Source organism: Diadema antillarum, unplaced genomic scaffold (genome assembly GCF_040938485.1).
Source record: "Diadema antillarum isolate AM-2024a unplaced genomic scaffold, OU_Dant_1.0 seq00001013_RagTag, whole genome shotgun sequence".
Classification (NCBI taxonomy): Eukaryota; Metazoa; Echinodermata; class Echinoidea; order Diadematoida; family Diadematidae; genus Diadema; species Diadema antillarum.
The window spans coordinates 310,424-337,896 of record NW_027271849.1 but is presented as its reverse complement, the minus strand read 5'-3'; the positions used below and the strand labels follow the sequence as shown (position 1 = coordinate 337,896).

Here is a 27,473-nt window from a genome sequence, read left to right as displayed (position 1 = left end):
ACATGAGTTATTACACAATACAACCCCGACATTTAACTTAGCTTGAATCAATTTGTGAAAGAACGCGAAAAAAATTATATCTTGATCCTTTGCATTATAGTACTTGGGGAAGCTTCACAATTCAAGCTCCCTACATTGCATATCAGACGAAAAACTCACAATTTTGCATTCAAGGCGACTTCTCCTGTGACTATATGCTTCATGAATTGACACTAGAAGATCTCTTACCTTTTAAGTTCATCACTCTTCTGTATGGATAATTATTAAGCTTGGCAGTCGCTTGAACACACCATACAAAAAAAGGAGGAAACAAACGTCCCACCTTTCAAACAGGGCGCAATGGACCCAGCTCCATCCTCTTTTGGTGTTAGTACTGTGGTGGCATGTCACTATTGTCTGAAGCGACACCAAGTGTTATTTTCAAATGGCAAACACTTATGCAATGATTTTACAGTTGGCGGAGAGAAAGAGGTATGACGAATGAGAAGCGGAGCCTTCCTGCATGATTTTCAGGATTCGCACGCTGCAGTATTAGAACCATCGCGAGATGGTCAGTTTCAACTAGGTTGTGAACCTTGTTTTCCATTGAATGACTGAGAAGATGTGTATTCCAGTCCACTCTTATTCTTTCTTCAGTCACGTCGTTTTTATAGTGAGCAAAAGGCGTCTCAGTTGCTTCCAATATGGCGTACAAGTTTTTATGTCATACACTAAGTTTGCTCGACCAATATGTACGTTAAACACAACGTTGCCAGGAATACCATGAAGAGTGAAGTGAGCAGGGCGTTTCGTCCAAAGTCCAAAGAGGTTGCTGTTTCATCCCTACATGTAATAACAATGCTATGTAATATCGACAATGAATACCAATGTATTGTAAGGCATCCATGCACGGCAGACTACGCAACATAGATCATGGGCCTATAATTACCTCCGCCAAGTGAGAAGGTTATGTTTTCGTTACCGTTGGTTTCTTTGTTTGGTTGGTTGTTTGTTAGTTGTTGTTTTTTTGTCCGTGCGCAAAATGACTCAAAAGTAGTTAACGGATTTGGATGAAACTTACAGGAAAGTTTGAGGATGATAACAGATGATTAAATTTTGGTAGTGATCTTCTCTTAGAATTTGCCTTTTTTAACCTTTTTTTCCTCTCTCTCTCTCTCTCTCTTCCATTGTGTTGTATTTTCTTTTCTTGTACAACCAACAGTACTGTTGTCTGATACAATGTAATTATTCTTACCTTGTTCTTTGCTTTTTAATGAGAATTTGGAAATAAATGAAATGAAATGTAATGAACCCTCATTTGCCATGTTGGTACTAGTATTTTTATGTCAATAAATTTGTGTTTTTATGACAATGTTTTTTATGTTATATACGTTATTGCATGTTTAACTAAAATTGCAGATGCCGTTTATAAAAATATTGATAAACCCAGAACAGGGGAAGACATCATAACTGAATATGTGTTGAAAAAGAGATCCTCGTTCTCGTTTGAAGATGTGACTGAAAAAGATACATTAAATATGGTTAAAAGTATGCCAATGAAAAATTCTTCTGCATGGAATGGATCAGGGTGGGTGAAAAAAAAGTTTACACTTAGAAAATTGCCTATTGTTTTAGAAATCATCCATGAACAGTGAACTGTTATAGGCCTACCTCTTACACGAAAGAGTGTTTTATCCCAACTCATTCAGTACCATATCTATGAGATATGCGTTCATGCTTGGATGAACAGGAGACATTGTTTTAAGAGAGTGCAAAATAGTTTCCAAAGTATGGAAATGTTTCTGTGATGCTCGGATAAAGCAAAGAGGGTTTGCGTATTTATTCGGCCTTTGTAGATCCAATAACATCCCTGACAAATTAATTATGCCAGACATATCAAAACACACACAGAGTCACACTCAGTCACACACACACACACACACACACACACACACACACACACACTGTCACAAATTTACACACCAGTAGTTATGTACATGTATGATGTACTGTATGCATGGTTGTTTTAATGTGTATGTACACAGGTTGATCAGATTAATGGAGAACATTCTATTTGGTATAGATAAAGTACACGTACATACAGGCTGACCAGATTAGTGGAGAATTTTCTAGGGGTATACAATGTAGCTACTCATTCATTGGTGCATCGCGGATCATTCATCTGTGCATCGAACATCGTATTTGGACATTTCCAGGGAATTACATGGACCTTGTGATGTTAAGATTTGGCTGTAATGCGTGTAAGTGATTCCATTACTGATTTATAATTGTTTCTAGTGACCATTATTGTACTGATGTGAAAACCGATTACGAGTCTGTACCCACAATATCACTGTTAATAAACCGCCTGAACATTAGTTGATTGTTTCTTTTGTGCGATCATTCTAAGAGTGATTTTGGTCGTAACAACACACACACACACACACACACACACACACCTTGCTGATCTTCATGGCCTAAATGTCCTTTGTTGAGGTTGTGGCTTATTCCCGTTTTGCAGTATATTACTGAAAGTTCATCCAGTTTGCCTACACAGACACCCGATGTTTTGGAAACGTCGTCGGAAGCATCTCACGCCCTCCGCCACATTGTCTTGACATCGTGCACTTTTTGTCACCAAGAAAGATATTTGTTGAAGGCTAAATTGAGGGCGCACCATGTTTGCTCTCTTCAGTGCTTATGTGATGGCTGCCAAGTCAGGCAAATCTTTGAAACAGAAGCTCACATATAAGGACACACAAAAAAAAACTATTGAAAGGTGTCATTCTTACTGAATACTTCTTAGTGAATACTAGTAATAATTTGCCCTATTCGGTGCTTATGATTGTGCTGCCTGCTAAGTCAGGCGAGACTTTGGAGCGCAAGCTCACATAAAAGGACAAAAGCCTAATGAAAGCTGCCATTCTTAAGGAATACAAGAGACAACCATTTATTATTTTCTCTCACTGTCCCATAGTTTTGTCGTTACATATCTAAAGTCAAGTCAAAATTTTGCAGTCAAAATTGAAAATTTCCCCTTCAAACATGTCAAAATGAAGATGGAATTTAGATCTAATCACAATATAATGTCATAATTAAAGTTTGATGCATTAACATCACAATTATTTTTCCCGAAGACTCGGTCAGTCTGCATCTTAAGTGCGTGCGATGTGAGTGTGCCTCATGTACATGTGTGTGTATGTGTGTGTGTGTGTGCGTGAGTGTGCGTGTGTGACTTTTCTTCTTGATAAGATACTTCGAAGTTTTAAGATCTGATAAGGCATCCACTGCAATTGCGGCCTGTCACACTGGCCAAGCCTGCTCCCCCGCGTTGTTTCACGTCCATTTCGTTCTATCCACGGTGGCCTGGAAACATGATTGACATGGCCGCCGGGAATATGGTGTAAACGTAGCATAAAATAGGGACCCTTATTACTTCAAGTATAGTCCATGGGCCAAGACCCGAAAATGGGTTGTTGGTACCATCTGAGGTGGCACAACCTTTTTGGTGTCAGTTTGTTTGTCGGGCATAGATATGCTTATCAAGCTATGATAGCATTTCCAAATGAGTAGCTTAGTCATAATAAATGAATTTTTAACCAATTTGGTCTCGTTTTTATATCCCTATACTTCTGAATCGAAACTAAACCGCTATACAAAGAAGAGCACTGCCTTCTGTATGTCCACAGGTGTTCTGTTATAAACGCGGTGCGCTTAGTCTTTATTCAAGGCAGCGAAGGGAATATCCAAAGGGTTATGATGTCCACAGCTGTCACGCGGTGCGCTTAGTCTTTATCTAGACCAATGTACCGTTATCATATCTAAAGTTCCTCATAAAAGGGATTATCTATACTGTTTTTGTACTACCCTATCAACAAATACATCAGTTTTAAACAAAAATCACTCTGTTCATTTACAATATCATTCATTATAATGTATCGTAGTGTACCGGTACATTGTTTTTGCATTATCTTATATTGTTGGAGGGAAATAAAGCGACATTGGCGTGGTATCAGCGTTTTCACCGTAGCGTTTTCGCCGGAAAATGATAAATAATTGAAAGATACGGTAAAATTCACGAGGAATTGCTTTTGTTGTTGCTGTTGTTTTTAGATAAAAGGATATACACTGTATCATACGCTTTGGATATTCCCTTCACCGTCTAGAATAAAGACTAAGCGCTGTGGACATCATAGCCTTTGGATATTCCCTTCGCTGCCGTGAATAAAGACTAAGCGCACCGCGTTTACAATAGAACACCTGTGAACATACCAAAGAGCTGCATTTTACAGCTCTATGGAACATACAGAAGACAGTGCTCTTCTTTGTATAGCGGTTAGTTTCGATTCAGAAGTATAGGGATATAACAACAAGACCAAATTGGTTAAAAATTCATTTACTATGACTAAGCTACTCATTTGGAAATGCTATCATAGCTTGATAAGCATATCTATGCCCGACAAACAAAATGACACCAAAAAGGTTTTGCCACCTCAGATGGTACCAATATCTGGCCTGGCCCATGGACTAGTAGACGTATAAATGATTTGCCCAGTTTCATTAAAGAATGTAAGGTATGCATGGGCGTCACCAGGGGGGGTGCGTTGGGTGCGAACGCACCCCCCTTCAGGCCCTTAAAACAAAAAAAAAAAATCAGTGTGCGAGCGACCTCAACGCCGGACCCTAAATTAATGATTATTATCTTTCATCTATTGTTTTGGTGGTTTGTTTTTTTTTTGCATCGGGGACCAAAAAAAAAAAAAAAAAATCGTGGGCAAAAACAATTCGCACCCCTGGTTCTGGCAGCACTGATTTTATACATATCTACTAGTACAAGTTAGTGTATTCTATAAAGTGTTTACTATTTAAAATAGATTTTGGACATCCTTCCCATGCTTGGTCACTTCGACGCCACCTCGCTGGTCATACCTCCCCCAGTCATGAACATAAAACCGACACCCTTGACTACCTGTGGTGGATCCAGGGGGAGGGGCGCACGGGCGTCCCCGCCCCCTCTTAATTTCCAAAGCGAAAAAGTATAGCTACAAACGGCAGTTTTTGGACTGTAAAATGTCAAAATTTTCAAGCTCGCTCGCTCCGCTCGCTGGCATTTAGTCGTAATGCCATTCTCCTGAAGTTGCTGCCAGTAATTGCCGGCAGTTCCAGCCGGTGCGCCCCCCCCCCCCTTACTGCAAAAAAATATAGCTACAAACAGCAGTTTTTAGACTGAATGTCAACATTTTCAAGCTCGCTCGCTCCGCTTGCTCGCATTTAAATTCTCCTGATATTGCTGCCAGTAATTGCCAGCAGTTGCGCCCTTAATTTCGAAAGCAAAAAAGATATAGCTTCAAACGGCAGTTTTTGAACTGTAAAATGTCAAAATTTTCAAGCTCGCTCGCTTTTAATCTTTATGCAATTCCCCTGATGTTACTGCCAGTAATTGTCTGCAGTTGCACCCGGAGTGCCCCCCCCCCCTTAATTTCCAAAGCGAAAAAATGTAGCTACAAATGTCAGTTTTTCTACTGTAAAATGTCAAGATTTTCAAGCTCGCTCTCTTCGCTCGCTCGCATTGAATAGTTATGCAATTCACCTGATGTTGCTGCCAGTAATTGCGCCCGGTGCGCCCCCCCCCCCCCCTCCCTTGATTTCCAAAGCGAAAAAATGGCTATAAGAACGGCAGCTTTTGGACTGTAAAATGTAAAATTTTCAAGCTCGCTCGCTCCGCTCGCTCGCATGTAATCGTTATGCTCTCCTGATATTGCTGCCAGTAATTGCTATAGGAGTTCGGGCTCGGTCGCGTTCATGACATCAGTGTAAGAATTATTACGAGAAGTTCATTGAATTATACCATTTATAGGCAAATTGTTCAAAAACAATTTGTACTGATACCTTTAACAAGTGGGACTGTTTCAAGTCGATAAAACACGCAAAGTACCTGCATCAAATTGCACCATTTACAACATCAAAATGCACAAAGTGCTCACCGTGGGAGGGGGACACTCCCTCCCACACCCTCCCCCTCGCTCACTCCTCTCGCTCTTGCTTGGCCGCGTTCATGATATTCAGTGTAAATATTAAAACAGGAAGTTTATTTGGATGATACCATTTTATAGGCAAATTGTTCGATAATAGTCTACATCAAAATATGCTTTACTTTAAACAAGTGGGACTGTTTCAAGTCGATAAAACAAGCAAAACATGCATAAATTCCCCCTCGCTCTCTCCGCTTGCTCGGGCTCGGTCGCGTTCATGACATTTCATTGTCGAATACAAGAAGTTTATTGAAATGAAATAGTTTATAGGCACATTGTTCAACAACTAATTCCATCAAAATGTACTGCGCCCTTAAACAAGTGGGACTGTTTCAAGTCGATAAAAACACGCAAAAAGCCTGCATCAAATTGCACTATTTACAACATCAAAATGCAAACAGTTCTCACCGTGGGAGGGGGGGGGGGGGGGACAACAGGCACTCACACGCCCCCCTCCCCTTGCTCGCTCCCTCGCATACTATACACCCCCCCCCCCCCCCCCCCCCCCCCCCCCGCAAGATGAAATCCTAGCTACGCCGGTGCCCTTTCCCCGCTTGGTTTCCCTCAAAAACAGTAAAAGTCTAGGGATTGAAAGCTTCCTATATGTATTCCAAATGTCTGTCCAAAAAAACAAATCTCGTTACATTAGGGTCAAAACGCACCCCCCTTGAAAAAAAGCTGGTGACGCCCCTGGTATGCTGACGATGCATGTCCTCAATGACGACTTGAAACGCATGTCACAGTAGCTGAAAGTAAACTCACTTGCTCTGAATGTGAATGATTTAGTGCAAAGAGATGCTTATAGACTCGTTTTGCTTGGGTTCCCCATTTTTTTCTTATATGCTAAGGTCAATTTCAGCCACAACTGAGGGCTTCATAAACCATTAACCCATGGTATATCGTTGACATAAGTTTGTACAGGTACGAACAGGTATAGCAGGTGATACTAGAAAGAGAATTAGGGACTACGTATACTTACAGGCCTTGAGAGTTGTTGTTGATGAATGTGGAGGTTCCCTCAGTTACTTGCTGTAAAATACTTAGAGACTTATCTTGACCAACATCTCGATTGGGGCCATCAAGGTAGATAGTGTGATAAGAGCACTCTGAATAGTTCATATCTATTTAAAAGAATATGATTCTGTATAACTTAGGAATGCTTTTGAATTCTATAAATCCATTATTCAAAATAAATTTGACTTTTGTAGTGTGTTCTGGGAAGCTACAAATCTTTCAGAATGAAGCCTTGAAAACTGTTTTTGTTTGAACCAAGGTATAATAATACTCGTCTGCAATCTAGGATTGTTAGCCATAAGATGTACTTTGCAAAATGAAAAGATAAAAACATAAAAACATTAATAGCATGCTATGTATAAAAATTCGAATGGAATGCTTAGGGAATATCTATTACAACATTTTGAAGAATCAATAACGAATTATGTATTTAGAAGAAGTATCATTGTGTGTGTGTGTGTGTGTGTGTGTGTAAGGTTAAAAAAAGAATTTGGAAAAAGAACTCTCTCTTTTAGAGGCGTCCAGAGTATGAATCAGTTAGCTATTTAACGATTTGAAATGTTAGCTTTCCTTTTTTCCACATGCAAACGAGATCTTGTTATTTCTATGCTAGTTTAAACCACTTACCCTAAATTAGTTGCATTTTTTTTCTATCTTATCTATCATGTCTGTGGCTTGAGTTATGTCTTTTACTCTGCTGTTATTTTTATGCTGTTCACGGACTTGCAGAAGAACAGCTTTGCAGGAGCAAATTACCATGATTAAATAAAATAAAATGAAACTAAAACTGTAAACACACTGAGAAGAGAGCCCAGTGTGAAAATGTGTTGCGTCATTTGGTGTTGTTTACTAACCACAATGGCAATACAAAGGTCCGTTAACAAAAATTTTGCCTGATCTACCGGATTTAAGGCCTCCGCACACCGAGCATCCGTAACGGCAACAGTTCGGTTTTTGCTATGGCGCGCCAAAAGGAACCAAGTCTGGTTCAAGTTCAAGTTAATGTTCAAGTTTATTTTCCATTCAACATAAAGACAACAAACAACTCATACAATGAAAATAACTAAAATGGAAATACCAATATAACAATATGTACTGGCTTTAAGACGGAAAGAGAAATACACACACATACGCAAAAAGAACAGCAACAAGAACAAAACCGATGCATAAATTCATGTGAATGGGGGGGGGGGGGGTCAACAGGGAAGAGCAGTAAGCCTTGTGAATCCCTGACCCCAAGTTAACTACTCAGTATATTGTACATAATATCGGGAGGCATAGAAAAGTAGAGAGCTAAGAGAGAGAGAGAAGGACAGAATAAAAGAACAAATCAAAAGACATATCTAAGTGCAATTAAAATAATCACTACAATTGTGTGGATATGAATTCAAAAGTAAAAATATGATTTCCTTTCAAACAATTCAATGACCATTTCATTTTCAAATCAAACGGTACTTCGTTCCATATTAATGGACCTTTAAAAATGTATTCTTAGACATATTTGTTCTGACATAACGTAAATAATAATCATCAGCATGACCGGTGTTACAATCATGAACATTACTATTCAATAACAAATTGGAAGAGATATTAGAGGGAAATAAACTTTTTGAACACATATACTAAGATATCGCAAGATTATATCTATTGATTTCATATACATTTAAAGGCGTCAAATTGATTTTTAAAAAAGAGGTATCTTGGTACAAAACCACCAAAAATTGACTCTTATGTCAAAATGAAGAACAGAAAAATCATCAATAAAACCCCCGGACAATCAGGGGTCATCCCATGAAACCGCCACCCACGAGTCATACGGTCCACCAGATCGACATCAAAAATAGGTTCATGAGTCATACACCCCACGAGTTATACGGCTCACAAGCCATACAGCCCATGAGTTCGACACTACGCAGAAAAGGCTCGCGAGACCGACACTACGTAATGAAAGCCCACAAGACCGACTCTACGCGAAAAAAAAAGGCTCACGAGACCGACAGTACGCAAATCTGGTCATATCCCGCACTTCGATTGTGACAGCATATGTCAGAGGTTTGTTTGTTTTTTGATAAAACAAATAATGAATGGTCTTCACTGCAATGGAACAACTTTCGACTTTGATACAAATAGTGAGGTTCTCTATTGATACTGCAAAGGCGAGTTAAACATATCATCTTCTCTTTTCCCTCGTGCTATAAATCTAGTGCCTTTTCGCTTCGCAAATCTTTAATAACTAGTCATTATTTTGTACACTATACAGCGTAACAATTACTAGTTTAGTTTTGGATAACTACGCCGTTCCACAAGTGTTATTTCATGGCTTTACTAAGCTTGTCTGGCTTCGAGCTTCGGGGATGGGAAGAAGGCCCACTGTTTACCTGGAGTTAAACAAAATCACACGTGAATTTTAGTGCGGACGAATAAATGTCTGCTGGTGGATTTGAATTTAGCGAAGGCGTTCCGATACGTGCTGTCTTTGACGCAGTATATAAACGGGTTTATAAGGGAGCCGAGGCTAATCGTTACCGTCACCACGTCTATGGCAACAAGGTTCTGCAAGGGGCTGAACTGCATCGTCGCTTTCAAAAGAAAGCGAATGGCGGTAGGAAACCAACAGCCGCAGAAGACGCAAACCATGGAGGTAATTACGCGGATCGCTTTGACTTGTCGCATGCTCTCTGGGATGACAGGTTTCTTGCCGTTTGCAGCAACTGCATTCTTCTGCCTCACCTCACGTCGAGACTGCTTCATGGCAATGCGAAGGATGCGTAGGTTACAGACACAGAGTAAGACGCCAAGGATTAAAATAGCCAAGCCGGATACGATGTAAAACTGTACACTGAAAGTCTTCGTGAAGCGCCATACGGAGCAAAGTTGAAGGTCCGCATCTCCGCTTTCGACAGAGCCGACATTTAAGACCGCGACGACGCCGTAGATGATTCCGGCCAGCCAAGAGCAGGCGATCCCAACGACCTTCATCCTTTGAGTCACCACGGTCATGTACTTCAACGGTTTCGTGATGGCGAAGTGGCGGTCGGCCGTGATTGTTATGAGATGCGACAAAGACACGCCGGAGAATATGTAGGATGAAAGAAACAAGAGGCGGGAATTGGCGAAGGAGCAGGTTAAGGGGCTCAGTACTACGAGGAAGTACAGAGATGAGGGCACGCCGACCAGACCGTTCACGAGATCAGAGAGGGCGAGGCTATTGAGATAGTAGTAGTTCGGATGGCGAAGTTTTGACTCGCTCAGAACCAGCAGCAAAACAAGAGTATTGCTGACGACTGTCAAGCAAATAATTGGAATAATGACAGAGAGCATGACATGTCGGTGAGTAATGTAGTAGCTATCGTATAGAGAGAAGTTGGACATCGACGCCTGTGATGGTTCAAGAAGAGACATTTTTCTGGCACTTTCTGCTGTTCAGTCTACCGTAGCACTGCTAGTCACTCAATCGCGGCGGTAGCACCTTGAACAATGAAAAGCACACGACCGGAGACGTTCCATGCAAAGACGATCGCCTTTTTATGTCACCGGGGAACCCGAGGTTGTATCTTATCATGAAACACTCAGGGAAGAATTCTGTGTGATGATATTATTGATTGTGGTTTTTCAAGACAGAAGACGATACACTTTCATCAAGAAGATATTGAAACCTTGACCCAGACGAAGTTCAGCCTCGCTATAAAAGACGTAATTGTGAACGACCGTCAGACATGATATTATGCGTGATAGGAATGGTGATAGTGAACTTCGCGTATCGGTGTATCCACGGCAACTGCTACATACAGAGAAGAATTGATATAACCACCGAATGGTGACAAGTCATTTTCTGTCATTCGATGTCAACTGCCAAGCTAATAAACTAATGACGATGGCAACATGTCGAACAAAATTATGAGACTAAATTAACAAGGACCGCCACGCATCGTCGATTGTAAGTGTAGAGAAGGGTGTCAAAACGCCAATTTTACTGCTCGTGGTGAGGTCTAGAGGTAGAACCTGGCACGGGGGAGGGTATATATAGGAGGGGGAGGGGGAATGTAGTATTTTCCTTATACCCAATGTACATGTGTGTGTGTTTGTGTGTGTGTGTGTGTGTATACCTATATTATATATATATATATATATATATATATATATATATGCGTGTCTGTGTGTCTGTGTGTGTCTGTATGTGAATGTTTGCTTGCAATGAGTGCCACCCCGTCCCCCCCCCCCCCCCCCCCCCGTTCTGCTTCTAATGATTAATGAAGCTAGCACAATCAACACTCTTGTACATTGTATCAACAAATTTTCTAATAGCTTCTCGGCGATTGCTGTGCAGGTAATACCCTCTAACCACATGGAGCTTAAAGACCTGAGGCAATGTAAATGCACGTTGACTTGTGTGTATTCATGATACCCCCAACATCACATACTCTGTATAAATGAATAGCTGGACGCGCGCCATATTATACTTGTTCTATTTTTTCTTCAGATTACTTGGGCACGTTAACAAAAAACAACTTCCAAAACAAGATTCTGCCAACGACATCATCTGTCAATCTGTAAGTCAGGTACTTTTGATTGTGTACTCATGATCAACAAAATAGGACACTGAAGGGAATGGTCAGTTTAGGGGAAAGTGCATTCTAATGTGTTTTGTTAATCACATTATTAGTGCTTTTAGCAGTTATTAGCAGATAATGTCGTTGACAGAATCTTGATTTGGAAAGTCTTTTTTCGTGGGCGTATCTTAGTAATTTGAAGAAAAATGCAAAATAGAAAAATAATCATAAAACATATGGCACATATTTTTAGATTTTTTTTTTTTGTCAGAGAAGTGATGATCATGGCATTATATCTCAATACAAGTCAACATACATTTGCATTGCATAGTCCCTTTAATGTCATGATTCATGACATCCAGGCTCGGAGACAATTTGCCTTAATTACATACTATGTACTCTTCACCCATGATGTGGCTACTGATGGCTACCTGTCGGCCAAACTCACTTCTAATTTGAATTTGATTCTTTGACATTTCTCAGTGTACAGACGCGATCATTATTCATCATGTACACTGCGATATTGGAAGCGTGGATTGAAGCATGCATTAATTACACCAGTATCTTGAATAAATACGCAGTATACCCGCTGCTACAAGTGATCAGGACCAAATGGCTGAAGCTCAGTAGTCTAGTGGATATGACGTCCTTGTAGATATCAGGGGATGATCGTTGGTTCAAGTCTGACCCGAGTATAATTTCTATGATTTTTATCATGGCTACCAACACCGAATGATGTGTTTTTGATTTACGACCATGTAGGGCAATTTGTCAATCAGTCGCAATAGAAACAACGAATCACATACTAATGATATGACGAAACATAGAAATAAAAAGAATAACATCCGCAATATATGCTCATTGAATTCAGAGCGCAATGTTATGATAGAGGAAGACATAAGGCAGGTTTATTCTGTCACATTGATTCATCAGGGATAAATACATTTGTATGTTTCATGATGGCCACCATTTTACTCAGGTGTACAATGCATATATTTCCATTATTCCAGTTGAATAAAGACAGGAGAACAAATTTGATTCAGTGCAGTCATTAACATTTCATGCTGAAGTGGCATAAAATTGAAATAAAAAGCATGGATATAGGCTATAGAAATTTCTCTAAAACACTTACTTTTTTGGAGGAAGAATATTTCTTAAAAGCGGATGAAGTAAATGTGAATAAGTGTTGCGGCATCTTGTTACTCTACTTATAATGTAGTGAATCCTCGTAAGACCATATGCAGAAAACTCGAATCCTTTCAAAGTGAGAGGTAATCATGGAAAACACCAATCTTGACGATATGGGACTTAGGATACCCACGTTATTTGCATTCTGCATTTGAAAATAGGGAAAAAATCTTCGAGGTGGGATTCCATCAAATTGGCTCTCTTCAACTGTATGAATGAAAAGGGTAACCACACAATTTTGAATTTTGTACGCATACAAGTACACATACGCACGCACATTATGTTTGTGTACTGTTTGTGTATGTGTGTGTGTGCTCGCGCGCGATAGAAAGAAACTGAATATACTTTCCCTTGTGTACATCCAACGCGGACGATGTAAAGCTATTTCAATCGATTGACAAATATGAAGTTAGAAGCAAACCCTGAAGACTGTAAGACTACTTCACAATGTAAAGCTATTGTCATGTTCATGTCAAGATGTGGTCTGGAACCTCTTGCATGAAAAGATGTGCTTTAAATCGAACGCAAACACCAAACATAAAACTTTCAACAAAACACGATTTAGCATTTTGGACTTGATTTGAGTCGGTCAAGTTTTATTTCCAGCATATATTTGACGTAAAAAAGTATGTAAGATGACTAGTGTAAAGTGTCGGATGCTCAAAGGACATTTAGATGGCTATAACTTATCCCTCCTCTGTCATAAAGTCGCTCGAAATCATCACTGATTTGCTTTTACAAGACTGAGCGCCAGAACGTCGTTTTTAGAACACCTTTAATTCCGCCAAATTAAAACAAGGCATTAGATTTCAAAGTGTCGCGCCACGCAAACCATAAGGAAGGCTATATTATGTTGTTACTATTTTCTTTTTCCGGCATAGTAGGCAATTTCGTACTCATCTTTAACCAATTGATGACCGTTCTAGTGCAGGGCGAAATTTTCATCATTTCCAGTCAAACGTTCTTCCTATTTGTTCAAACAGCTTTTCATTGTGAGGCCGGAAAAATTCCCGTAGTCTTTGCTCAACGCCTTTTCCGATCACTGGGTGTGTCCTTCCCTTCCCGCCGCCTAGACATGTTTGTTTGGGTTTATAACCCCGCCTGCAGAAGAAACCTTTCGATTCATCAAAATAAACGTGCGAACCGTCAAAGAATTTGGGCAGTTGAAGAAAAGATTCGAGCTCTTTGAGTATCGGCAGAGGGTCGGCCTGAAATTGGTCGCCGTCGATGACGAAGAATCGTTCCCGCGGGAATACGCTCAGCCATCTAGTGAACGTCTGGTGGTATATGCCACCAGTTAGTATGCAGTTGTAATCCATAAGAGCACCATTTGGTCGCACCACAGTCGTTTCAAAAGTGCTATTGATAAAACAAAGGCTACGTTGACCAGGCTTCAGGGGACGGTCCACAAAGTGTTCCGGATTCTTTATTTTGACCTTCAGGTGTACGTAATGTGACAACGCGCGTACGACGGGATCTCGCACCACGAGAATGAATTTTGTGCTGTCCGGCATCATTCGCTGGATGTCCATCTGAATAGTGGAGCTAGTGAAGTAGTTTGGGGTCTTCTCCATAGTGAGCTGGTATTTGGACGACACGGGCATACGGTTCCGGTACCAGTCCATTCCTTTGTACATGTGCTTAGTCCAGAAATAAACCTCGAAGGGGTATGCATGGACGAGGTTCGGATGCGTAGACAGAAGAAACGACACCGCTGCAGTGCCGCACTTCTCAACGCCGATCCCGATGACTTGAGGGAGTCGCCGTTTACAGTCTAATTTCATCCTCGCAGTGTCGTTCGGTCTCTGGTTGCTAGGACACTCGACAACGCCCGAAGGAGGTACCGTTAGGTTGGGCTGTATGGGCGGGTTGTCGCGTATTGCTCGCGCCCCTTCCTCTCTGACCTCCATCAGTCTGCGTTCGCGTTTCGTCGGGACGGTCTTCGGTATGCTCGGCTTCGGCGGAGATTTCGGTTCCAGCTCGGTGCCCGAATTGGATGGTGAATTTGACTGTGACTTTGGTGGTGACTTAAGTGGTGACGTTGGCTTCGATGGCACGCCCCCATCGCTACGGATAGGATGACTCGCTGAAGATGACTGAGGAGATACCACTTTGGCAAGTGACGGTGCTGGGCCCGTGTTCTGCATGCGTGGTAGAGGTGCTCCTATCACCTGCTGGGACCGGCTAGTGTCATGGAAGAGTAGACTGATTACAATGAGGGTAACCGAAGAACCAAACAGCGCCGCCAACACAAAATTCTTCACTCGCTCGTTGCGTCCCACCATCTTGAGAATTGGGACCCGGAATCAGGTCTACCTGTAAAAAAAAAAATGGTCAGGGAACAAGAAGACATGATAATTTACACATCACAAGATCGATTGAGATTCTCTTCAACGACAAGGACGAAGCAACTCTTCTTTTTGTATTGTTTTGAAATATACAACTTTGTGATATATTCATTTTGAGATGCATGATGTATATGTATATGATACACTAATTATAACATACTATAATTATATATATATATATATATATATATATATATACTGTATATATATATGTGTGTGTGTGTGTGTGTGTGTATGAATGCTATGCTGACAGTAGCATTGCAAGCGCAAGATACGTATCTTTCACTACAAAGACAGAGGTGTACCGAATGAAAGGGAAAAAAGTCATCTTTAAATCAAATAAACAGAACATCGATTAAATGTTTTTAAAATGTTATATATATTTTGGACGATTTCAATAAAATTGACAGTGTTCCGTCTGCTAGATTTTATCTCATTTAGGACACTAAATTGAACATATTTCAATCTTTTCGATATAATTGTCTTCCCAAATTATCTCTGTCACACCTGGGACCTTCAATACATATTCAGCATCTTTTTTCTTGTAGTTGTTTCTGTTGTTGTTGTGTTTTCTCAAGAACATCTTAGAAAAGGGTGTACAGCTTATTTAGTAAGCCCAACTTTTGCTAATACCGTCTTCCATACTACCAAGACTATCGAGAGATCGTAATTAAGAGTATTGAGGTCCCTGAATGACTATAGCTTGTAAGACATTAATGTCATTCCTTAAACTTTGTTCAAGTTGACATTGATTTCCAAAAAAGAGTAATAGACCAGCAAAATTATAACATTTCTCTGATCAAAATCGGACAGAAAATTTAAAGTTTCACATGTTTTCAATGAATACACGCAGATCGGCAGAAACAATGATGTTCACCGTGCAACACATACACCCACGTACACACACACACACACACACACACACACACACACATTATATGTATATATAATATACAGCAAGAGAGAGAGAGAGAGATAATATACATGAAAATATGAGAATGTATCATCACATGTCACATACTTATCATAAAATCTGTCACACATTAAATTTTAAGTATCTTCCGTTTCAGAATGTAAAGATGGAAATGTTATTTTCCTTTCTGGTTCAAAACCACATTTATTCAAGACAAGATGAATCGTTAGTATTGGTGATTTGAAGCGCAAAACAAACAGGGCTAGAAGCCTTCAGCCATTCAAGTCTACAGAAATAAACAACACTTGAGCCTATTTTGAAGAAAGACTTCATGATGTCCTATCAAAGAGGTGACTTTCGTCTCACCTCAGTGGTCCTATGCCCCCATTTATACCACAGTACATTCGTACACTATCCTACCCATCCGCTGCCCCTGTTAGCTCACACACATGCATACATTCGCACACATTTTGGCGAGTGGTGGGGTATGACTAATATTCCAGTGTATAAAAGGGGGATCGACTTACGGAAGTCTTGCCCATTTGGAATCACGTTTTGCGTGTTGACACAGCATTCACTTTCCACTGCCCTTCCAATAAATTAAAACTTTTTCTTGATAATATCAGAACAAATGGGGGCTAACAAGTGTTCAATAATAATAATAAAATATTACAATATGAGATTTTAAAAAATCTTTAAATTAAAGAAAAAGAATTGCTGATGCGTGTACGTGCATATTATACCATGATAGTATTCACATAAATCAAGACTTATTCTTTATATTATCAGAATGGAGATTGACATGTATTCCAACATTACATGAAAACCAAAATTTCCAAAGAAAGAGAGAAAAAACCATGCAAGATTATGCATACATGCGTATCAATATATACATGTATATTAAAAACCGAATTGGGGCAGCGTTCTTCAAATTTATGTTACTATTACCCGTGGAATGGACTGGCACGATATGAAACAAACCCATTGCAATGACACGTCATGACATACACAGTATACTTGCAGATCACGGGTATATCCCGATGGATATTTTAAAATGAATGAACACTCGTAGTCATCTGAAACTTTTACATATCGCATCATTCTCATTTACGAGACAAGAGGTGTGTAATTATGAAGTGAAAAGAACGAAATCATCAATTAGTGTACAACTCTACATGCGTTTATACAGACTTACCTCTGATTTATCTCCAGATCAATGAAACATTCTTAGGATAAAGTACTGGGCGAGAAATTCGCATGGGCGTTGATGAAAACAATATCAATGTGGTGTCACCCTTATATTAGATGGACTTGAAAAGTCAATCGTACCGCACATGTGTGTACAAACCGCAGAAAGCGAAATAGAGTGGGGCCTACAAGTCGTCAACACGAAGCTACCATGAAGGAATATCGGTGGATTCACTTGTATGGGATGCTCTGTCACGGAGCATTTGCCTTCCTTTTTGTACCCTTTCGGACCTTTAATAATGAAAGGTCTCTGAAAAGAGGTTTACTGGGGTGTGCATGTTATTCATGGCGCCCTTTCTGCTTGAGTGGGGGACTGTCTGCACCATTCATGACGTATGACGTCGACTTTCTTGAAAGCGAATTATTGTCGGCGTACGTAGTCTGGGTTTCTTTCAAGACTGCTTTTACAGCAATGTGGTATACAATACGAAATGACACGCACAGAACTCGACCAAGCGGCAGAAACAACTCTTGCTTTCTTTAGGCCATTGTAAATATTCAACATCTGATATATACAATATATGAACTGACCCCACAAAGAATGTCATGAAAATCATACATGCCTGGAAACAGACACTAGGGTCTGCTCAAGGAGGTTAATACCTCCTTGGGTTGACCATTCACAGCGAGAATTACCTGCTGGTGTTTAGGCTGATTACGTAACGTTGAAAAGAGGGGAGTACAATGTCATCGTACGTGGAGCAGAGCAAGACACAAACCCTGCTTTAAAGGGATGGTACAGTATTTGGTGGAGATGAGAATTGGGCTTTTAACTTTTTGCGTGATACCAAGAAAACGCTTATGATATACTACAGAGCATACCATTTTAAGAGGAATTCAAAGTTTATTTGATAAAAGTCGGGTTTGGAATGACTGAAACACCCAAAAACAAAGTAAAACAAAGCGATCGTAATAAAGTGTGGGTTCCACACTTTATTAGAATCGCTCTTTTTTGATATCTCAGCTATTTCAAAACCAATTTTCAACAAATAAACGTTGAATTCCTAGAATTACATGCTCTTTCATCATAAGAGGTTTCTCATTATCTCACCAAACAATGTCAGAAACCTGAAATTAGGTCTCAACCAAAACTGTACTATCCCTTTAACGATACACGATAAGAGGAAGGAGGATGAATATCTGACGGACATTACTGAAATGTGACACGGTACATTGGTTTTCCACTCCTGATAGGAAATCTGGTGATGTCACACCCAGTACGTAGTAATACAGCTATAACTTCCCGGTGATGATGACGGGGATGACCAATGAAGACAACAAGTGGAACTACATTTATAACAAAGATAATAATAGGGAGCTTTAGATTTTAGACGCGCGGACGTTCAAAGGGAAAAAAAAAAAACATGGTCTGAGCGTGCGCAGTAGCTTGACGAGCGCTACTGCGCAAGCTCAGACCATGTTTTTTTCCCTTTGAACGTCCGCGCGTCTAAAATCTAAAGCTCCCTAATGAGAAACTGACAACGACGATCGGAAGAATGATAAGGGAAAAATAACAATGGCTTGGTCACTCGCGAATGGTATAGTTTTGGTTGAGATGGGGCTTCGGGTTTTTACATGTGTGTGTGTGTGTGTGTGTGTGTGTGTGTGTGTGTGTGTGTTTTAATAATCGAGTTGTTATTGTTGAAGAGAGATGATTGGCAATATAAGTTGATAAATGGAATTGTGTTTTGAATGGCATTTGTACCGTTTTATGTTCATGGTACACCCAGAATGGGTTGATTTATGAATGATTTGAATGAAATTAATAAAATATCATTGAAAAACAAAAAAGTGTGTGTGTGTGTGTGTGTGTGTGTGTGTGTGTGAAATAATGAGATGCCTCTACAAGAAATGTAAAGGAGCATAAGCTAAGAGGCATTCAGAGTTTACTTGATGAAAATCGGTTTTGAAATGACTGAGATACAAGCACACACACACACACACACACACACGCAAACCAAAGAGGTCCTAAATAAAAGGTGGAACCCACCTTTTATTAGGACCATTTTATTTTACTTTACTTTCGAATATCTCGGCCATTTGAAAACCGATTTTCAACAAATAAAGTCTAAAATTCCGCTTAAAATATATGCAAAAAGTTTAAATCTGAATCCTCTATCTCAACCAAAACTAAACCATCCCTTGAAGATGCAAAGTACACATCTTCGTCAAGTTTCAGCCGTTTAGTAGCTCGCTTATAGAAGACATTCTCAAGTATTACAATGGCTGAATTAAAAATGGTGAATCTATACAATGTTACGAGGTGCTGAGCAAAATATTTCCAAAAAACTGCAAGCATGGGGGTTACCTAGTCATTTCCGATATTAGTGTCAAACAAAAATAATGGAACTCGAGGCTCTTTCTCTAAGCGCGAAATTCACAAAGATATACGGTCTGAATCGAATCCACGGTTTAATAGTAAGTTAATGGACTTTCACCGAACATTTGTAGTAGATAAATTGTTTTCCAATCACATGTAGCTTCTTTCGTTGTGTTTGAATGGTTCACGCTATACTGTAGACTACCTACGTTGCCTATGTACCTACGACCTTATCTTAATTTTATTTACATTTGGCCACCTCTGCATTTTGTCTGTTCACCCCCTTCCCTTTATGGTTCCCTGCCTTTGACTTCTAACCCACCCGTTTCGTTTTCCATAATCTGTGTCCCTAGCCCTCCTCTGACTGTGCTTGGCTGTGTGTAGTCATTATAGTGATTGCTTTCCACATATCATGTTTGTCATTTTGCCTGTGATGAAGATTCCATTATGATCGAAAGGTCAGGCCCCTTTTCACTCCATTTACTCTATTGGCATGTTGCTCTGGAAAGCTCCGGAAAGCTCCGGAAAGCTCTGGAATGCTCCGGAAAGCTCTGGAAAATCTAAAAACATACAAATTTTACATCCATCTCCAGTTCTGCACAGCAGGTATACATGTATTACAATTTCACAAAGTATGTGTAGGCCTATAATATCTTATGTTATGATTTATATATATTATGCCTATTATGTGGACCTATTAGTGTGGCGTCCAAATGACTGAGTTAAAAAGGTTGGTCACAGTATTTTCTGCATTCAGTTTACAAAATATGCTCATTTCTGTAATTTTGTAAGCGCTCGTCTGAGCTCATGGCAAGAGTGTATTACGTGTAATTGTACTGATGTATTGTATTGTATCGTATCGTGTTTTCAATTTATATTTTCTGTGCTTTTGTCTGTGTTGCTATAAGCTATGTTTGTTATACAATGCATATCTTAGGGCCTTGCTGAAAAGCATTTTTAGCCCATTACAAGTAAAATGAAACTCAACTTTAATGCAGTACTTATTTGCTTTTCTACATGTACCATTCCTACTTTGACTGTATCACTGCTACTTGAGTGTACTTCCACCATAAGTATTGCTTACTATCACACATAATTACCATTCCTCTTACTACTACTACTACTACTACTACTATGCTACCACTACTACTACTACTACTACTACCACTCTACAATACTACTACTACTGCTACTATACTACTACTACTACTACTATGCTACCACTACTACTACTACCACTCTACACTACTACTACTACTACTACTACTATACTACTACTATACTACTATACTACAACTACTATACTACTACTACATTATCTCTTCAAGAAATGAGGGCAGCAAACATTAAAAATTGCAAAAACTTCCATTTAATATTTACACACTCACACACAAACACTTCATAGTCCACACACAAATTCAGCACAACCCTTGCAAACTGATCGTAAACTGACTATATAGCAATAAAAATACAGCATATACTGTAAGCTCACTCAAGGTCAACATCAATTGTACACTTCTCTTCATTTCAAGAAATATGGCAATAACAAACTTTATGTTTAGCTATTACATGGCATTTTTAATACACATTGCTATACTTTGGGATCATAGACATAGATATCATCATGAGCAATCAAGTGTAATACCTATTCACAATTTAATCTTTAAGAAACTGCAACATATGTACGGATATCTGCACAAGACCTCGCAAAATCAGATTACTCAACTTGATTAGTTTAAATCTGATGACCTTTGATGTTTGATCTCTAGCACCTCGGGCACCTACAACAATACTCATGGTCAAATACCTGTGACAGCACTTGCACAGTATACATTTTGCATGCTTCTACATATTACTTGTGACAGTCCAGCCATATGGCACCCTGACAGTAAAGTGGCTGAAATGCAAGTTAAATCCACCAACCAGATGTTACAATACTACACTACTAGTGCACATCCATAAAATTAGTGGGTTTGTACACTTGTATTCTGTTATGAGAATGATACATTGTTGTACTCATTACTGTTTGTCAGTATCATCAACTATAATTGGTGACTGCACCCTTTATAAAGAAGCATGCAAAAAGCTTTTATAATGATGTAAAATTCTAATTTATTGGTAGACTTCATAATATGGATACTGATTGTTTGATTATACAGTGACATACCGGCAGATTAATGAGTATAAATCATCCTTGTTGCCTTTGTCAAGGCACATTTATCCAGCTATGTTTCTGCATGATTTAGCTTTCGTGAGAAGTAAACATATATTTAGTAGATATTCATGCATTTCATAGTCTCAACTGAATATGAAAAATGTAAACACACAATATTTTCATCAATGTTCACATAGCTTGTGATATTTTGAGAAATGGTTGGTGTTATCATAACTGCAGCTCAAACAAAGCACCTGTTGCATACTAATAAGCCAGTTCGGAGTTAGCTCATGGGCACATTGGTCCGAATGACCTTTCCTTTTTCTCAGTCGGTTAAGGGGCTCTTCACTCGTTTTCAGAGCGACATAATGCATAAGCTTTACGCAACGATTTATGGTATTCATCAATCCTGCTTAAACAAAGAATGAACTCGCATAGACCAGATGGCCAGAATGATCCGTCAATTAACACTTGGGAAAGCATCCATTTCATTATCTTACATTGAATGTAAGAACAACCTCTTTCTATCGATATTGCCAAATACCACTTTTGCTGTCAGGTGGATGTGCTGGCAAGCAGCATTTATAAGGATTACATGAATAATCATTATACATAATAATACATCACAGACGCTTATCCCAGTGACTTTAAAAACCAACGTGCCTGTTGGTCCGAATGACCTTTTTTCTGCTCATGCGCAGAGTGGAACTCCAAACTGGCTTATTATGCAAATATATGTTAATAGCATATGAGTTACTTATGATGCATTATGTTCATTCACTGTCTTTTTAAGGTCTTTACAGAGCACAAGGAAAGTCACATGACCGCTGGAAAAAGGCGCAAGAGGAAAAACAATGTGAAGATCACAAACACATGATGGGAGAATGTATGGGCATGTGCAAGGACTAGAGAGGCATATGCAATAAATGAAGAACTCTTAGCCCTTATAATGAGAACTTGTCTATATCGTTTCATTTTATTGAAATTTTCATTTTCATTTTGTCAGAGTCTCAGAGGTAAGCAGAGTAGGAACACTCACCTCTTGCCGAAGCAAGAACATTATATGCTTTGACAGAACTAGGCTCAAGACTCATGTTCCTGTACAGTTCGAGAGTATGAGGTTAATTTGATAAGCTTACATTATATTTGCAAAGAATTAAGAGCTGATGTGTTTGAGTTTGATTCAATTACTGAGGTCATATTATTCAGGTGTGAATTACTGCTACATGTATCTCTGGTGGATTTTGAAACATAGAGATACACCTACATTAATACATGATTTAATTCTCAAGGTAGCATAGATTGAAAAAGGTGTTACTATTCATGAATTCACCAAGTGACCCAGACTGATAAGATATGTGTTTCTCAAAACATCATTTTGTGTCACAAAACCTTATTTTGATGAAAGGTTGAAACTGGGTCATAAGAGCACACTGTATATAGAGACACCTATTCATTCATAGGATTGTGTTTGGGTGCAAGTTCTATTGAGGAATCAGAACAACTGATGGGACATGTGAAAGTGGCCAGTGGGGAAGCGGGTTTGTCTCTTAACACATCAAAGACGAAACTGATGGTGGTGAGCAGGGAGATGAGGCCTAAGGGTGACGACAGCCATGTGCCAGAGACAATGGGGGTTGAAGGTGAGGTCGTGGAGGAGGTGGATGCTTCAATTACTTAGGAGTGGTGATCAGCAACGAGAGCTGTGACACCACCAAGATACGGCATCACTTGACTAACGCACTGCAAAGGCGGCAGTTATCAGCCTGGTTCCTGTTTGGAAGGATAGGAATATCCACCAGCGGACAAAAGATATGTCTTCATGTTCTATGGTCACTAGTGTTCCTGATAGCCACCTACGGGGCCGAGTCATGGGGGCTAAAAATAATGAACCTCTCTTCAATAAAGAAACATATTTCATTTCTGGATTTTAAGATCTTCAAAATAACGAGCCCTATCTTATTTTTTGGCTGTCGAACCGTTTCTCATTTTTGGATCAACAAACTTGTGTAACAATGAATTATATTACATTTTCGGACCAATAAAATGCCAGGTATAACACGAAATTTGTTTGTGTTGGAAAAATTAACCTCATCTCATTTCGATATAACGAACCCTGGGAATAACAAACATTACCTGTGAATGGGCATGCTGTATTTATTATTTTGTATTCTTTGTGAATTAAAACCTTGAAATTAAAAATCATAATCAGAGATCTTTAGCTATATAAGAACAGTACACAATAACATAATATGGCCCTCCCACGAAAGAATAGAAAACATCAAACAGGAAACAGCCATATAGGATGTATACAGAACTGTGTAACTGCATTAAATAACTACTATTTGGTCAACAAAGGAGGCTCAGGTAAATTTGTTTTGCATGCAGGGTCTTGACTTCCGGCCACCTAATCACAGGATAGCTGAAGTGGTTAGTCTGCTAGAAGGCATTCCTACACTCACACTTACTGCGACAGCTACTCGAGAGATATATCAAGACGTATGCTTTGTACTGGCGTTGACTGACAGCAGCACACACGTGGTGGCAAGAATTCTTGACCGGTTTGAAATTTTGATTTTAAACAAAAACAAGAGCGCTAGGGGTAAACTGTGATTGCAATTACCTAGGCTGAAGGGTATATCATCAAACAGAGCAACTGTAAAATCCTACTGGATATATATTTACATTGTTCCACAGGGCCCCAATACGGCCCAACTGAAGATGCACACAATGTAGCCTAACATATATCTGATCTACTTTTTGATAGGGAGAAGGTGCTTGAACTTTACAGTTTCCAACTTTTTTGAACCCTCCCGCCCCCACTTTAAATTTCTTCAGTCAAATAAGATCAAATTGAAATAAACAGCTCTTTGGCCAATGACGAAGCATGATTACTCAATTGTCAATGTCCAGCATCTAAGAGTGCTTCTCATAGAGAAGTACATAATCTGATGGCGATGATACTGATGGGATTACAGAAAGATTTTCATGAACAGTTAGCGTGTAGTAGGTCCATGTGAAGAGTATGTCTTTGCTTCAACCAGTTCAAACCAATGAACAAATGTTTGTATATACACTTAACGGAAATAAACCAAGATCTATTCACACAATTCTCACTCCTACTCAGTAGTGTTACATCTTCCTTCACATCCAGCGTGCCTCCCAAGACCCCAACAAGTCACTCGAATGGCTTATCACTCACATCAAGAATAGCAGGAAAGAGTCAAAGAAAACCATAATTTAGACGGTCAACACGAGACAGTGAGAATCCGTGTACATGTGGCGTATGTCCAAACTTGGGAAATATGCATATTCTGATCCACAAAAATCAACTGGACCGACAGAATAACTGATACCCAGTATATGATCCACAGCAAAATGGATGAGGAAAGCTGACATCGAATTTTGAAGGAATTCCCCGCTGGTCGCATCAGAATAGTTGTCGCAGCAGTGGCATTTGGCCATGGCATTCAAGTTGACGATGTTGATGTGATTATCAACTAGGGAGCGGAAAACATGGTAGGAGGTGGGCAGATGTGCCTAAGATGGTCACCAAGGATATGCTCTGATGTACACCTACCCAAGGTCATTGGCGGACTGTCGAGATGATACCATTAAGGTTATCCTAAATGAACAAAAATGCATAAGGGAAAGCATTCTGTCACATTTCCAGCCGCCCGGAATGCAGGAAACGCAACAGGAGTGTGCGGACTGCGATAACAAGTGCTCACTATGTGCATGTTGCATATGTACTTGCATAGCAAAGTGATACAAGCAGATCTGTCTCTAAATGGGGGGCTGACCATACATGTCCCAATGTCAGATAAAAAGCTCACTGTGAAGAGACATTCTACCACTGGTCTAAGAGAAGGTAAGCGCACACTGCGGCACGGCCAGTATGGCTGAAGGAGGATTAGACATTATGGACTTAGGACATGAAACTGACCAAGAAAATGAATCATCCCAGCCTTTCATAGAAGTTATCAGGCATTCAAAAAGACCCTGACCTAATAGCACAGAAACAGATACAGAAAACGAAAGTCAATTCCCTACCCAAAGTCCTACCAAACAATCAACTTTTGAGAGCAGTGAGGATGAATGACTAACGATTAAGATAAAGAGCATTGACCCAAAGCATAATGTAACCAGACTGAACCCTATCCACATCACGAATGAAATAACCAAGGCTACAGAGGAACTATGGCGAGGTATATCAAACGAATGAGAAATGAATTTAATGTTCGTTGCAATACATATCGGCAGGCACGATCTCTGCAGGACATTACCGAGCTTGGCCGGATACCGGTCAAAGTCATGGTTGGAATCAATAATATCAAAGGTGTTGTAAGCAATATCCCATTAGATATCACCGAAGATGAATTGCTAATCGAACTAAAGAAACAGAACAAAATATGGGCGAGGCCACTGCACCGCCGAGAAAATGGGAATCTCGTACTGTCATAATCACTTTTGATCACTTTCTTGGGATTTCATCTCCCTAGCAAAGTGGAAAAGGGATCCGAAATTTTCCAGGTAGGGCAACTTATATGGTGCCACAAATGGCAACACTTTGGCCATGTTTCAGAAAAGTGTCATGGCAAGTTGTGCCGTGTAAAATGTGGACAAGGGCACAAATTCAAAGAATGTAAGGAAACAGAAAATCCAAAATGTGCATGCTGTAGAGGACCACACTCAGCAGCATACAAAGGCTGTAAAGAGCACAAAATGCATGGGAAATAATCAAGGTCAAAACCTTTAACAACATATCGTACGCTGAAGAAACAAAGCAGGTCAAAAATACAATCAATGATCAGAACACAACCCCAAACATCCCCAGCAACCAAACCGATAAACTGATCCCTAAGCAAACCGACCCGATGCACCATTGTGAAATACACAACATCTGGACAATATCAGAGATCCCCGAGAATCCAGAGCAAAAATTCTCACTATGGTAACAAAAAAGAAAACCTCCCTCAAGTACACACTCCTTCCGTATCTCAGGAATCAGCTAAAAAGAAGACTGCTCCTAATCCTAAACTCGCTCAACATTACATCACTCAAGATTTTGTTGGAATTTCAAACTGTATCGACCCTTCGTTTCCTTGCATTTATCACAAAAGCTCTCAAAAAAGAACTCATATGTACATGCCAAGTTTCATGAAGATACCTCAAACTGTTTTTTGGTTACACTGTCCACAAAATTGATAACGGACAGAAGGACGGACAGACAACCCCAAAACATAATGCCTCCAGCGACACCTCCAGGGGGAGGCATAAAAAAGGCGGAAACAAAAGCAGTCCAGACTCTTATCGGCCAATAGCCCTGATGCCCACGCTAAAGAAATTAATTGAAAGATTACCGTAGTTAATAATCGTCTTGTGTGGTATTTGGAAAAAATTATATGCTAACACCAGCAGAAAGTGTTTTCAGGTCCGACTGTTGTTGCACAGACCCCCTGGGACTTTATGACCATTAGAACTCATATGTACATGCCAAGTTTCATGAAGATACCTCGAACTGTTTTTTAGTTACACTGTCCACAAAATTGATAACAGACAGAAGGACAGACAGACAACCCAAAAACATAATGCCTCCAGCGACACCTCCAGGCGGAGGCATAAAAAAAGGAAACAAAAGCAGTCCAGACTCTTATCGGCCAATAGATACACAGACGAGACTCACTGCATACAACGGCAGCCAAATCAACTGTGTTGGCACGATT

At 39.8% G+C, this 27,473-nt stretch overlaps 1 protein-coding gene across 1 annotated transcript; it reads right to left on the bottom strand.

Annotated features, from left to right (window-relative positions):
• Positions 1-9,419: 9,419 nt before the first annotated feature.
• LOC139742673 (olfactory receptor 4B13-like) lies at positions 9,420-26,063 on the bottom strand. Its single transcript, XM_071653204.1, has 3 exons — positions 26,034-26,063; positions 18,149-18,236; positions 9,420-10,321 (listed from the first exon to the last, which is right to left on the bottom strand). The coding sequence occupies exons 1-3, from the start codon at positions 26,061-26,063 to the stop codon at positions 9,420-9,422; spliced, it is 1,020 nt and encodes a 339-aa protein (XP_071509305.1).
• Positions 26,064-27,473: the final 1,410 nt, after the last annotated feature.

What these genes read in the sequence shown, in the direction of transcription:
- LOC139742673 (XM_071653204.1), bottom strand. Translation starts at nt 26,063, where the DNA reads ATGACTTTGACCGGTATCCGGCCAAGCTCG. An exon ending in CCGGTATCCGGCCAAGCTCG is followed by an intron (nt 18,237 to 26,033) that starts GTAATGTCCTGC and finishes GTTTTGAAATAG; the next exon opens with CTGAGATATCAAAAAAGAGC. An exon ending in TACTTTGTTTTTGGGTGTTT is followed by an intron (nt 10,322 to 18,148) that starts CAGTCATTCCAA and finishes TTATTCCAATTA; the next exon opens with TTTGCTTGACAGTCGTCAGC.